The sequence below is a fragment of the Pelophylax lessonae genome (assembly GCF_965119305.1).
Source record: "Pelophylax lessonae genome assembly, chromosome: 3".
Lineage (NCBI taxonomy): Eukaryota > Metazoa > Chordata > Amphibia > Anura > Ranidae > Pelophylax > Pelophylax lessonae.
The window spans coordinates 112,458,235-112,473,203 of NC_138770.1; the positions used below are offsets into that span (position 1 = coordinate 112,458,235).

At 41.9% G+C, this 14,969-nt stretch overlaps 1 protein-coding gene across 1 annotated transcript in view; it reads right to left on the reverse strand.

Annotated features, from left to right (window-relative positions):
- LOC309549147 (adhesion G protein-coupled receptor F5-like) overlaps window positions 1-14,969 on the reverse strand; it is a 199,680-nt gene that overhangs the window by 35,293 nt on the left and 149,418 nt on the right. Inside the window, exon 13 of the mRNA XM_082249203.1 lies at window positions 5,021-5,236. Coding sequence (XP_082105329.1) covers window positions 5,021-5,236 — 216 coding nt within the window. The remainder of the gene's footprint in view (window positions 1-5,020; window positions 5,237-14,969) is intronic.

Sequence of the window (14,969 nt, forward strand, 5' to 3'; positions counted from 1 at the left end):
AGTTCTTGGTGTTCAACATTTTTCTTTTTTTTTTTTTTTTAGAAATGACAGAGTCCCTTTAATAAATATAGAGCTGCATTAAAGCTGGACACCAGGCAAACAGTTAAATACACAAAATATAAAAATATATAAATATAACACAAATAGGGAGCTGTTTTACCAAAAGCACAATCCTGCCTGGCAGGGGAGAGGTCCCTATTTCTCTCTGCTGCAGTTTCACTTTCTCTAGCAGGTCTTTTCCTGGCTTCTTGCACAAATCTTTCAGGTTCCCTGTGCTGCTTTTTCCTGCCCTCCATGAGCTTTGCTGTACAGGGACTGCAAGGGGCTGATGCCAAATCATATTCAGGCACTTACACTGCTTACATTTATAAAAAAAAATAAATTTAAGAATGTATTAAAGAATACAGAGCTGCATCAATGTGTATCTTATATAGCTGCTGGGAGTTTCGCTTTAAACATGGGGGGGGGGGGGGCATATAAAGATCTGTATAATACGTTTTTCTCAGTCACTGAGATGTTCTCAAGAAGTTCTGCCTATATATATATATATATATATATATATATATATATATATACAGTGGGTACGGAAAGTATTCAGACCCCCTTAAATTTTTCACTCTTTGTTATATTGCAGCCATTTGCTAAAATCATTTAAGTTCATTCTTCTTCCTCATGAATGTACACATAGCACCCCATACTGACAGAAAAACACAGAATTGTTGACATTGTTGCAGATTTATTAAAAAAGAAAAACTGAAATATCACATGGTCCTAAGTATTCAGACCCTTTGCTCAGTATTTAGTAGAAGCCCCCTTTTGATCTAATACAGCCAGGAGTCTTTTTGGGAAAGATGCAACAAGTCTTTCACACCTGGATTTGGGGATCCTCTGCCATTCCTCCTTGCAGATCCTCTCCAGTTCTGTCAGGTTGGATGGTAAACGTTGGTGGACAGCCATTTTTAGGTCTCTCCAGAGATGCTCAATTGGGTTTAAGTCAGGGCTCTGGCTGGGCCATTCAAGAACAGTCACGGAGTTGTTGTGAAGCCACTCCTTCGTTATTTTAGCTGTGTGCTTAGGGTCATTGTCTTGTTGGAAGGTAAACCTTCGGCCCAGTCTGAGGTCCAGAGCACTCTGGAGAAGGTTTTTGTCCAGGATATCCCTGTACTTGGCCGCATTCATCTTTCCCTCGATTGCAACCAGTCGTCCTGTCCCTGCAGCTTAAAAACACCCCCACAGCATGATGCTGCCACCACCATGCTTCACTGTTGGGACTGTATTGGACAGGTGATGAGCAGTGCCTGGTTTTCTCCACACATACCGCTTAGAATTAAGGCCAAAAAGTTCTATTTTGGTCTCATCAGACCAGAGAATCTTATTTCTCACCATCTTGGAGTCCTTCAGGTGTTTTTTAGCAAACTCCATGCGGGCTTTCATGTGTCTTACACTGAGGAGAGGCTTCCGTCGGGCCACTCTGCCATAAAGCCCCGACTGGTGGAGGGCTGCAGTGATGGTTGACTTTCTACAACTTTCTCCCATCTCCTGACTGCATCTCTGGAGCTCAGCCACAGTGATCTTTGGGTTCTTCTTTACGTCTCTCACCAAGGCTCTTCTCCCCAATAGCTCAGTTAGGCTGGAAGGCCAGCTCTAGGAAGGGTTCTGGTCGTCCCAAACGTCTTCCATTTGAGGATTATGGAGGCCACTGTGCTCTTAGGAACCTTAAGTGCAGCAGAAATCTTTTTGTAACCTTGGCCAGATCTGTGCCTTGCCACAATTCTGTCTCTGAGCTCTTCAGGCAGTTCCTTTGACCTCATGATTCTCATTTGCTCTGACATGCATTGTGATCTGGAAGGTCTTATATAGACAGGTGTGTGGCTTTCCTAATCAAGTCCAATCAGTATAATCAAGCACAGCTGGACTCAAATGAAGGTGTAGAACCATCTCAAGGATGATCAGAAGAAATGGAAAGCATCTGAGTTAAATATATGAGTGTCACAGCAAAGGGTCTGAATACTTAGGACCATGTGATATTTCAGTTTTTCTTTTTTAATAAATCTGCAACAATGTCAACAATTCTGTGTTTTTCTGTCAGTATGGGGTGCTATGTGTACATTCATGAGGAGGAAGAAGAATGAACTTAAATGATTTTAGCAAATGGCTGCAATACAACAAAGAGTGAAAAATTTAAGGGGGTCTGAATACTTTCCGTACCCACTGTATATATATATATATATATATATATATATATATATATATATATATATATATATATATCCTTTACAATCTCCTTTCTCTGTCTCAAAGGTGGAACATCCGAGGTCTGATATGTCACCAAAGCCCACCAAGGCCAAAAACCCTGGCATTTGGATGAGGACACATGTGACGAGGCCTAACTATCTGGCCTAGGTGGCTTCTCTTTTGGGGTTTGGACCCATGGCCTTTATATGGATTGGATGTATGCCTTTTTAACTCTCATGTAAATGTTGGGTTTGGTGCCATGCCATTGAGCTCCGGCTGTTCAGTCAATGTACGGTGGAAAACACATGTCTGCATTCTCACCCTTCAACATACAGGGATATTCTCTCTTTGACAGATGGATAAGGCACAGTCAAAGCAATTTTAGATGCTCTGGTGTTTTGGTGTAAATCTTTCTTCTCCCCCTTTTCTTGGGGGACTCATATGGCCCCTATGTCCGACATTAATATAGCCAGCAACTGATTCAGCTGATACTGCCAATAGGATTTCTTTCCACAAATGGTCTTGAGGAAGCTACTCTCTATAATGAAACATGTCAACCTGTGACCAGTGGAGGTGTCCTGGTACATTATATGCACCCCCCACATTGTGTGGAATACTTCACCCCATATTGAGAGTAAGGGATATGCTGTACTAAGACTTCATCCTATGTTTCACTGTTTTCAGAGTGATTTTAATATGTTTACGTCGTTGTATTGTGTCGATGTTGTACCAACATATGTGCTTTTTACTATGTAAATAAAATAAAACTTTTGATATTTTATACTGTAAATGTGTTTGGTCTCATGCTTATGCCAGTAAAGTCCGCCTTTGGCAGAACAGGGGTTCTGCATACTTTGTTTAAAGCTTTATATAAAGAAAGCAGGACCTCCTTCCTCCTATCAGGGATTCCTTTAGGTAAAAACTAAAGATCAATATAAAGGAAGCAGGACCTCCTTCATCCTACCAGAGGTTCCTCTAGTGATAACTAAAGATCTTTATAGGCGAATCAGGACCTCCTTGATTCTGTGTGATCCCTCTCATGAAACACCCCTGAATTCTGTTTGTTTTCCCCACTGCCTGGCTGTTATGCTCACTTAACTGGCTTCAGTACTCTTTCAATTACCAAGTATGTAGAAAAGTACTTTGGACTCTTCTCGGATTTTTCAAATCCACATCCTTGTTCCAGGTGTGTGACTCACAGTAACAAACCAAGAGGGTCAGCATATTAGTCAGACAACTTGCATTTTCAGCAATGGCAGCCCATGAACATTATGATTGCAGATTTACTTTAAAGCAGTTTTCCCTTTCAGAGTTAGATTTGATTTCCTGAGGCTGCCGTTGCAATGTATGTTAACATCATCCTATCACAGAAATACATTTTATTGTTTTAGTTTTAGATGTGGCGGGGAATGTTTGGACCCCTGTTGGTTTTTAACCACATAACGTCTGCTCACGTTGCTGCTACTGCAGCAACGTGGCTCGTTATCGTCTAGCGACGTAGTACTACGTCGCTAGACTCCTCCCCCTGTAGGCGGCGCTCGCGCGCCGCCAGAGGCGCTTCCGCTGTTTTCAGTCACAGCGGGAGTCGGGCCAGGGGAGGATCAGCGGCGATCGCCGCCGCTCTTCCCCGATCGTCGGGGAATCGAGTGTGGAGATCCGCCCGCCTGTGTAAACAGAGTGGGAGGATCTCCTAAGTGACAGGGAGTGACAGATCGCAGTGTTCAGCATAGCTGAACATCCAATCTGTCCCTGTGTCACTCAGTCCCCTCCCCCCACACACGTCAGTAAGCACCAGGCATACATTAACCCCTCCCTCTCCAATAAAATTAACCCCTTCCCTGCCAGTGTCATTTTTACAGTAACAGTGCATATATATAGCACTGATTACTGGAGTAATGTCACTGGTACCCCCAAAAGTGTCAAAAATGTCAGTCAAGGGTCCGATCTGTCCGCCGCAATTTTGCAGTCCCGCAAAAAAAAATCGCAGATCGCCGCCATTACTCGTTAAAAAAAACCCACCAAAAATGACAAAAATCTTTCCCTTAGTTAGTAAACGCAATAACTTTTGCGCAAACCAATCAAAATACACTTATTGTGATTTTTTTTTTACCAAACATAGGTAGCAGAAAACAAATTGGCCAAAAATTTAAAAAAATTTTGATTTTTACATTTTTTTGGGGGGGAATTTCATATAAAAAAATGTTAAAAATATTGTTATTTTTTCAAAATAAACGTTCTTTTTTTGTTTATAGCGCAAAAAGTAAAAATCGCACAGGTGATCAAATAGCACCCAAAGAAAGCTCTGTTTGTGGGAAAAAAAGGACGTAAATTTTGTTTGGGTACAGCGTCGCATGACCGCGCAATTGTCCGTTAAAGTCGCACAGCACCGAATCGCAAAAAGTGGCCCAGACGTAACACAGCAAAATCCTCTAGTGGTAAAGTGGTTAATGTTCTCTGGGGCTCTGTTGGAAAGACTTTCCCAACAATTTTGCCTAAACAGGTGAAAATTATAACGGAGACAAATACAGAATTAAAGACTAGAGCAGAGAATGAAAATTTTCCACACTCTCCAAAAGTAGAAGAAAAAGTTTTGGCTGAATATGTAACTTTAGCAGCAAGCAATTTCTCTCCCTAGCTCAGCAAATTTAAAATTGTTGGAACCGCTGTATATAAGCCAAACATACATGTAGCCCTCATTGTTTGTGATTGTGTTTTCTTATAAATGGCTTTAAAGTTTATGATGAATGTCAAAATGTATTATATTTTAATTTAAAAAGTCAATTACGGATCGGGCTGCTTCCTGCAATGTTGATTTGCACGCTGGAGTCGTTTGGTTGATAGGCTTCAATGTAGTCCACACAGCACGAAATGTTGAATGGAACGTCGCACTGGAATCCTGCGGTAATCGGGGATCTGTTAATCTGTGAAGGTTTGGCCCTTCTGTACACAACCATTCTCCTGCTTCCTGAATATTTATTATCAACCTGACATATAAAAGTTCCTGCAAGACAAAAAAACGTATCATAAGTTATAAGGAGAATAGAGATATCAAATGCATATATTTTGTTTTTGCTTTAAACTGCTTTCACATTTTAGGCTTGCTAAATATGCCCCACAGGTATCACCAAAGCACACAGGGTGTATGCGATTCACTCTCTCCCTCTTCCTCTTCTATCATTCCTTTGCTACTATTATTGGCTATTTTTGGCTGTCAAAAGGACAGCACTTCCCCTTCACCAGAGTGGAGTGCAGAGATGTAGTGTCAGGATAACCAATGGACCCCGTTCTGTGCATCAGGAGGAGTGAGACACCAGATCTGTGTGCAAGAACAAGGCCTGCAGAGTGAACAAATACCAGCATAGCTGTGAAAAGCCAGCCTCATAACACACAGCTTACGGGAAAGACCAGAATGAGATGAGCCAGAACATAAATTTAGGACTGACCTGTCATAAATAAAGCTAAGAAGTGCATAAAAGTGCAAAAGTTTTAAAACTGAAAAGTATAAAATAATTACATATACTCCATGGCAGAAATTTATGAAATGGTTCCCTACAGGGGAGCCATAGAAACAAGGTTGTAATATATACTCAGTGGCCATTTCATTAGGTACACCTATTCAATTGCTTGGTAACACAAATTGCAAATTATCCAATCACATGGCAGCAACTCAATGCATAGAATTCAGAAATGATGTGAAAAAGAGAAAATATCCATTTAGCAGCAGTTGTGTGGGTGAAAATGTCTTGTTGATGTCAGAGTCAGAGGTGATTTGGCAGACTGGTTTGAGATGATAGAAAGGCGACAGTAATGCAAATAACCACTCGTTAAAACCAAGGTATGCAGAAAACCATGTCTAAACTAACAACACATTGAATATTGAAGCAGATGGGCTACAGCAGCAGATTACCACACCAAGCGCCACTCCTGTCAGCTAAGAACAGGAAACTGAGGCTACTATTCACACATTCTCACTAAAATAGGACAATAGAGGATTGGAAAAACGTTGCCTGGTCTGAGAAATCTGGATTTCAGCTGCAAGATTTAGATCATAGGGTCAGATTTTGGCATAAACAACATGAAAGCATGGATCCATTCTGCCTTGTATCAATGGTTCAGGCTGGTGGTGGTGTGATGGTGTGGGGGAAATTTTCTTGGCACACTTTGGGCCCCTTAGTACCAATTGAGCTTTGTTTAAATGCCACGGCCTAACTGAGTATTGTTGCTGACCATGTCCATCCCTTTATGACTACAGTGTACCCATCTTCTGATGGCTCCTTCCAGCAGGATAATGCACCATGTCACAAAGCTCAAATCATCTCACCACTGGTTTCTTAAACATGACAATGAGATCACTGTACTCCAATTGCCTCCACAGTGACCAGATCTCAATCCAATAGACCACCTTCGGGTTGTGGTGGAACAGAAGATTTGCATCATGTATGTTCAGCCAATAAATCTGCAGCAACTGCGTGATGCCATCATGTCAATATGGACCAAAATCTCTGAGGAATGTTTCCAACACCTTGTTGAATCTATGCCAGGAAGAAAATAAGGCAGAAGGGGGTCTAACTCGGTACTAGCAAGGTGTACCTAATAAAGTTGCCGGTGAGTGTAAATATACCTTTAGTTAGGTTGTTAGGTAAATTTAACTTTTGACTTCTGCTGTAATCATAGGAGCAGAAATTGTTTGGTCTGGTCTGTTCGGCGTTTCACAGGCTGAGAGTTTGATTACTCCCCCCTGCCCTGGGAGATGTTTCCAGAACTTAGGGAGCAGGCCTTCAAATGCCCAGCCTGAGTATTACACAGGGCCAGCCAATCACTGGAAAGGGGTGCCCAGATGGTGGCGGGGATGCTGTTAAATAGTCTGGAGCCCTGAGGAATTTGTCTTGTTTTCCTCCTGTGGGGATAGATCTGTGAGCTAAAAGGAGAGGGGCTGCCTGCCCCTGGAGCTCTATGGACTAAATGCTGGACAGCTTTGCATGAGGCTGCATCTATGAACTGTCTATGTACCCAGACCCAGTGACTAGAGACTCTTTTCTGTGTAAAAACGACTTTTCCAGACCTGAACCGTGGACTGTTCCAATCTACCTTTATCTGTGCTCATCCTACTTCATGGTCCCCAGCTGTGAACTGTGGGCTATTCCAGTCTACCCTTATCTGTGCTCATCCTGCTTTATAGTCCCCAGCTGTGAACTGTTCCAGTCTGCCTTTATCTGTGCTCATCTTACTTTATGGTCCCAGCTGTGAACCGAGGACTGTCCCAGTTTACCCTTATCTGTGCTCATCCTACTTTATGGTCCCAGCTGTGAACCGTGGACTGTTCCAGTCTACCTACATTAATGCTACTGCTGCTAAGTAACAAGTGTCCTCTGCAGAATTGTGCTCAAGCTTTTTAGAGTATCCCATTCCCCATTGTCCCCCTCCTGTTACAAGTTCCTACAAGCAAATAAACTATAAAAAGTCATCCCCTAGATTGTTTAATGAGCATGAATGGACTGTTTTTGCGTGTCTGGCTCCCTCTGCACTGTGTTGGGAAAGAACCTGTGAAACTACAGCGGCCCCTTCGGGGGTACTGCTACATAAACCATAAAATAAAACATGATCAGTAATAACACCTTACAAGTAGAAGAGGATGATGACTTCAATAATAAATTATATTTAAAAAGCCACTATGATAAAAGAGTAAAACAATGATAATATTATATGTAGTACTAATGCATAAAATTATTAATCGTAAAGCATTATTAAAAAAGAAAGATTTAATAAACAAAATTCTAAAACCAAAAATGTAAAATATTTTAGTTTAATAGTCCTTGGTGCTGTGGCTGCATTTGTGTTTTAGTTTTGTTTTTTTGTTTTTTCTAGTTTATTTTGCTTTATTATCACTTGGCAATCATGTAAATAACACACTTTCCATCCCTGGGTGGCTACGTCACTCCTCCACTGATCTATGGAGGAAGACCTAGGTTGTCACCCTATCCTGTTATGGATAAAAAAACATGTCTGTATCTCTTCATCTCTATTCAGTGGCAGGCAGGTCAACTGGTAGTGTACAGAAGATGGCAGAAAGGAAGATATTCTTCTGAGTAGGAAGGACAGCAGGATTAACAGTTTTTTTCTGTATTTGCTGACTTGAAAGAAAAAAGAAAACTCAAACAGCTAGCACATCTAAGGACTATAAGCTGCCATACATTACATTTTTTTTCTTTGCGTTTAGTTACCCTTTAAGAACTAATTTATTTAATAAAACATTATATAATGGATTTTTAGCCCTTAGAATCAGTTGATTGCAATCTATTCTTGGACAGGAGCTGATGCAAATCATTATATTCAAGAATATGTTACTTCAACATTTCATATTCCTGATATGTGCCTGCTGTACCTGTTCTTTTTGTAATGCTTCCTTTATGTGAAATCACTGGTGTTCCTGCCAGATCCTCTGCTTTCCTATTACAAATGACCACACTAGGCATGACTACCCACAATAGGCATGAGAGCACATCATGGTCAGTTTCCTTCTCTCTTCCAATGATTAGACTTGTGCTGACACGTTCCCCCCAAATGCACAGCCATTCAGGGGGAAGATAAGTGTGATGCTGTTTTTCCACCCCCAGCTCTCTGAGCTTCCAATGCAGCTGAGAACAGAGGGTGTGATCATTTACAATGCCTTGAAAAGGGATCATTATCCCTTGAAATTTTCCACATTTTGTCATGTTACAACCAAAAACTTAAATATATTTTATTGGGATTTTATGTGATAAACCAACACATGCGGCAAATAATTAGGAAGTGGAAGGAAAATTATAAATGGTTTTCAAAATATTTTACAAATAAATATCTGAAAAGTGTGGAGTGCATTTGTATTCAGCCCCCTTCATTCTAATAACCCTAACTAAAATTTAGTGGAACCAATTGCCTTCAGAAGTCACCTAATTAGTAAATAGAGTACACCTGTGTGTAATTTAATTTTGGTATAAATACAGCTGTACTGTGAAGCCCTCAGAGGTTTGTTAGAGAACCTTAGTGAACAAACAGCATCACGAAGGCCAAGGAACACACCAGACAAGTCAGGGATAAAGTTGTGGAGAAGTTTAAAGCAGGGCTAGGTTATAAAAAATTTGTCCAAGCTTTAAACATCTCATGAAGCAGTGTTCAATCTATCATTCTAAAATGGAAAGAGTATGGCACAACTGCAAACCTACCAAGACATGCAGCAAAACTGCACCTCTATTGGGGTGCCATTAACAAGTAATGGCATCGGCAAACTGGTCTCACGTTTTGCCCTGATTCTGTAATCACGGGCAGGATCACGGCAATTCTGCCCAAGATTCAAAATTCCTAGGTGTGAATGGAGCCTTAAACTGAATAGGTTGTTTTACATATACTTTAACCACTTGATGCCCGCACTATAACCGTCTTTAAATGCAGGGAGGGAATACATGGACGTCTTCCTGTTCTTGTAGGGGGTGTGTGGGTGGCGTGTTTTGTGATTGCCGAGCCCTTGGAACTCGGCTGATCACAAAGCAGGGTAAAGGGCCAATCATTGTTACTGTAAAAATGACGCTAGCAGGGAAGAGGTTAACACCAGAGATCAAGGGGTTTAGTGTGCTCCTAGGGAGTGATCTCTCTTTTACTCACTGACAGAACAGCGGTCTGCCTTGTTCACATAAGTGGACCGCCATCCTACCTTTCTATCTTTCCTCTGAACAATTGGCGGGTCTAATGATTTGCTCCAGCTGTGTCCAATCACAGCAGGGGCAGTGCGTGCACAAAATAATGTACATGTATGTGATGTTGCGCAGCCAGGCCACCCTGCCATTTTATATATGCGGTAAGCGACACAGAACTGGTTAAAGCGGCCCGAGTGGCTAATAAGCCACTGGATCGCCTACCAAAGCGGTGGGAGGGGACTCCCTCCTCTCCTGACGAGCGCTGGTGTTTCTTGTGTTTGCCAATTTCACCAGCGTGCTCGAGAAACAAACTGATGGGGTGCGCATGCGCGGCGCGGGACTGATGGCAGCCTAGTGCAGGAGCTCCGCTCGCTACGGCCGAGAAAAAGCTGACAGGGTCCAGCTGAACACATCTCACAAGCTTCGTTTGATCACACCCTGTTAGCTACAGCCTCTGTGTATGTCGTCCAGCCGCAGAAAGAACCGGAAAACGCCGCAGAGGTCCCTAACCCATTACCTTCTCAGGGCAAGGGAAAAACTAAACATGGACCAAGATGGCGCCGCCCGCCCCCAGGCACATGTCGGATCCTCCTCTCCGGCTCCGGTGGCCGCAACGATCGCTACCCCCCCTCCGAACAGTGAGTACACAACCCCTTTATCAAAGGCTGACCTTGACAATAGCCTGGAGGCTATGTACACAAAGCTAATCACTAAGTTTCAGGCTGGGCTAGATAAAACGGCTAATACTCTCACTCAGGAGATATCAGCACTTGGGGGTAGAACTGATAGACTTGAGACAAAACATGATGAGCTCTGCCTTGCCTATAAGGAGTTGAGCAGGGATCATGAGTCTCTCAGTTCAGCCTTTGATCAACTACAGGCTAATGTGGAGGACTTGGAAAATCGTAACCGTAGAAAAAATCTGAGGCTGCGTGGCATTCCAGAGTCTTACACTGACCTTGTCCCCACTGTGAACAAACTTTTCAAGTCATTACTTCCTGAAACCACTGATTCCCAGTTCAGATGTGACAGAATCCACCGGGCTTTGCGTCCCAAACCCCCGACTGACAAGCCCCCAAGAGATGTGATATTATGCATGCAAGATTTTATCACCAAGGAGGAGATACTAAGAGCAGCAAGGAATACCCCCAACATTCTGATTGACGGTCATAGAATTCAAATATACCCAGACATATCGCAAGCTACACTTGAGAGGAGACGTGGCTTAAAAGAGATCACCTCTGTTCTACAATCAGCTCATATACGTTACAAGTGGGGATTTCCTTTTAAACTGATAATACCACACAATGGATCCACATATATAGTTACCAACGTCCAAGAGGGCCTTAACACCCTAATAAAATTGGGTTTGATGGATCCAGCAGCGGCTCCTTCGCCCGCTCCTGCTCACCGCCTATCACCCTTATGGCAGACACCAGCCTCCAGGAGAAGTCCCAGAAGACCGCGACAAGATTTAGCTTGATTTGTCCCCTACACATTCTAGCGATCTTTGTTCACATATCCCCCTGCATTTTAATATGCACTTTTCCTCTATGTTGGTCCTTAATAATAGTCACTTCCTTCTTGGATATAACCCAAAAATATGAAGTGGAATTTCCAGACGGGTGGCATTCATCTTACCAGAGGGACAGTGTCGCCTATTGTCTTACATTTAGAGCTTCATTGATCTACCACATTATTTAAATGACACTGCTTACTATACCCAGATTCTTGCACTCTACTGCCATCTAGAGGTGCCTAATAGGAGATAGCAGCTTTCCACTGAAACAAAGTTTCTTCAAGGATATCAATACAGAATTAACATGGAACTGGATTTGAGCAATCTCACATAACCCTCTCATTATCTACAATGCCTTATTCACTATAAGGACAAATTGACTAGTGAGAGTAGTTCTGGATATCTGTTTTAAGGACCAGTTGTTGACATTTATTAGTTAACTTTTGGGTTTTTCTCGCTGCCACTAAAGTTTACTGCGGTTCTTTTCATATAAACTCACACAACTGAGGCTTTATATTTTTGTTCATTAACAATTCTCGAATGGCCTTATGCGTTAGTCTCATGCTTGTACATGACGCACACACTCAGTGGATTGACAGACACCAGCCCCCTCAGTGGGATCCTTCCCCCAAGGCTCTCTCCCCTGAGACTTGCGGGGATCCCTTTGGGCTGCTGGCTTTCGATCTGCTGTTTAGGGGGAATTTTCCTCCAGTTCAGGTTTTTATGTTCCGGTACGGTTACAGCCTACCGACCCTGGTTTATTCTTTTTTGTTACATGTTTATAGTAACTACTAATTATGATAAACTATATGCAAATGTCTTGAGATATATACACAAGATGCCTTGTATTCACTTTTGTAATGAGAATTTATGTCATTACCATGCCCTGCTTTGCCTCAGCCGGGTTTGGGTTCTGACAAAATGCACTACCACTTTTTTCAACTCCCATGATGTCACTCCCACATTTCGGGCTATTTTGGATGGGTGGAACACCTGGTCATTAAGTTTGCACCTCTCCTTTAACACTATGTCATTGCCAAAGGAACTTCAACACACATTTAAAAATGGCAATTAAAGTAATCTCCCACAATGTCCAGGGATTCAACTCCCCTAATAAACGCAATAAGGCGTTCCACCAGTTCAAACGCCTTAATGCAAAAATCTTGTTACTACAAGAAACTCATTTTGCAGTCAATAATCACCCCAAATTTTTTAATAAATCATATAATCAATCCTTTTATACCACCTTCTCCTCTAAAAGCAGAGGTGTGGCTATCTTCATTCACAACTCCCTCCCACTTGAAATTCAGGATTGCTATAAGGACCCAGAGAGCCGTTTCATAATCATCAGGGGTCGCATCCTGGGTAAAGCGTTAACAATTGCAAACCTATATGCTCCTAATGGTGCTACAGTAAAATTCTTTCTTGACTTTTTCGCTGAATTGGAGAAATTTCACTCTTCCCACATAATACTAGGGGGTGATTTCAATATGGTTGCCCATCCAACCCTAGATAGGAGCAACCCCTCTCCCTCCTCTAAAACTTTCCCTAAAATTTTGGAACGAAAACTCAACACTCTTCAACTAGTTGACACCTGGAGATGTTTAAATATGGGTGCTAGGGAGTACACATTCTACTCTAACCCCCACAACACCTCAGCCAGAATAGACTATGTGTATGCATCTCAGGTGGTACTAGCAAATTCTGTTTCTGCAGATATATTCCCGTGTGTATGGTCGGACCATCACATGGTGATATATGACACGAAGGGCATAGGACTCTCCCCCACTCCATTTTCATGGAGACTAAACGACTCAATACTGGCGAATATACAGGATTCCAAAGAGGTCTCGGATTCTCTTACAGAATTTTTCGGGCTCAATCCCATTGACGACACCTCTATACAGAATACATGGGTAGCACACAAAGCATTTATTAGAGGAAGACTAATTGAATTGGCGGCTAGGAAAAATCGTTTGCGTACCGCCAAAATACAAACCCTGACCAAAGATCTTCAAACTCTCTATAAAAACTACAAGACACTGCATGACATGAACACCAGAACCTGTATTGATCAAAAAAGGAAAGAACTGAATGACATACTCTCTGAAAATGCCGAGAAATCCCTTAAATACACTAGATCCAAATTCCTTTTGTATGGAAATTCTTCTTCCACAATGCTTGCCAGAAAATTAAATCAATCTGTCAGACCACCACATGTATATAAGCTAAACACGTCTTCGGGCTTGACTACCTCCCATCCCAAGGAAGTCATGGAAATTTTTGAAAAATTTTATTCAAACCTTTTATCCCCTCCATCTTCATTAGCCCCACTAGACTCCCAGAAATGGCTGGATGAAATTCCAATACCCTCTATATCGGAATCGGACTATGAACGATTAAATGCCCCGATCACGGACACTGAAGTTGAACTGGTCATTAAATCTCTCCGCAATTCCTCAGCCCCGGGACCAGATGGATTTTCTGCCATCTACTTTAAAACTTTCTCTCAAACTCTTGCCCCTAAACTTTCTCAGTTATTCAATCACATATTAAAAGGCCACGAGTTCCCTGAAGAGATGTCTTTTGCTAATATGGTATTACTTCCAAAACCCAATAAAGATCTTTCCAGTCCCCAGAATTTCAGGCCAATCTCAATTATTAACAACGACCTAAAACTATTTAGTAAAATTCTTGCAGCCAGACTATCAACTATAATCCATAAGCTCATCTCCACCTTCCAATCAGGCTTTATTCCAAATCGCCAAATTACGGATAATATTAGATTGGCCTGTAACGTCATACAAGATGCTAACCTACACAAAAAACAATTATTACTATTGGGTCTTGACATTCACAAGGCCTTTGACAGTGTTTCCTGGGATTACCTTAAACATCTCCTCCCCAGATTTGGACTCACAGGCGAGTTTCTAAATGGTTTCATGGCCCTTTATAAAAACCCCAAAACCAGGATTAGAATGACAGGTTGTAATTCCAACTTCTTCCCGCTAGGCAGGGGCACTAGACAGGGATGTCCCCTATCCCCCCTGCTATTTGCCCTGGCCATTGAACCTCTCTCTATAGCTATCAGAAGACATGATGGGGTGAGGGGATATGAGAAGGGCGGAGAATCATATAAATTAAGCCTTTATGCAGATGATGCTATACTTTTTATTCCAGATCCTTTGCGCTCGCTACCAAATTTGTTGACAGTTTTGGAGAAGTTCGCAGGAGTATCGGGTCTAACTATTAATATGTCAAAATCTATTGCGTTACCAATTAACTTTCCTCCACAAGACATCCTAAACCTAAAAGATGCATTTCCCTTTGTGTGGGCTTCCGAATCCATCCCTTATCTTGGGATACAGTTATGTAAAGAATATAAATCATTATTCCAATCCAACTTCCCTCCCTTAATGACCAAGATTCGTAGTCTACTACAAATATGGTCCTCTTATCATCTGTCCTTTTTGGGGAAGATAACAGCAGTTAAGATGACCATCCTTCCTAAAATGTTATATCTTTTTCGAGCTCTACCTATAAGT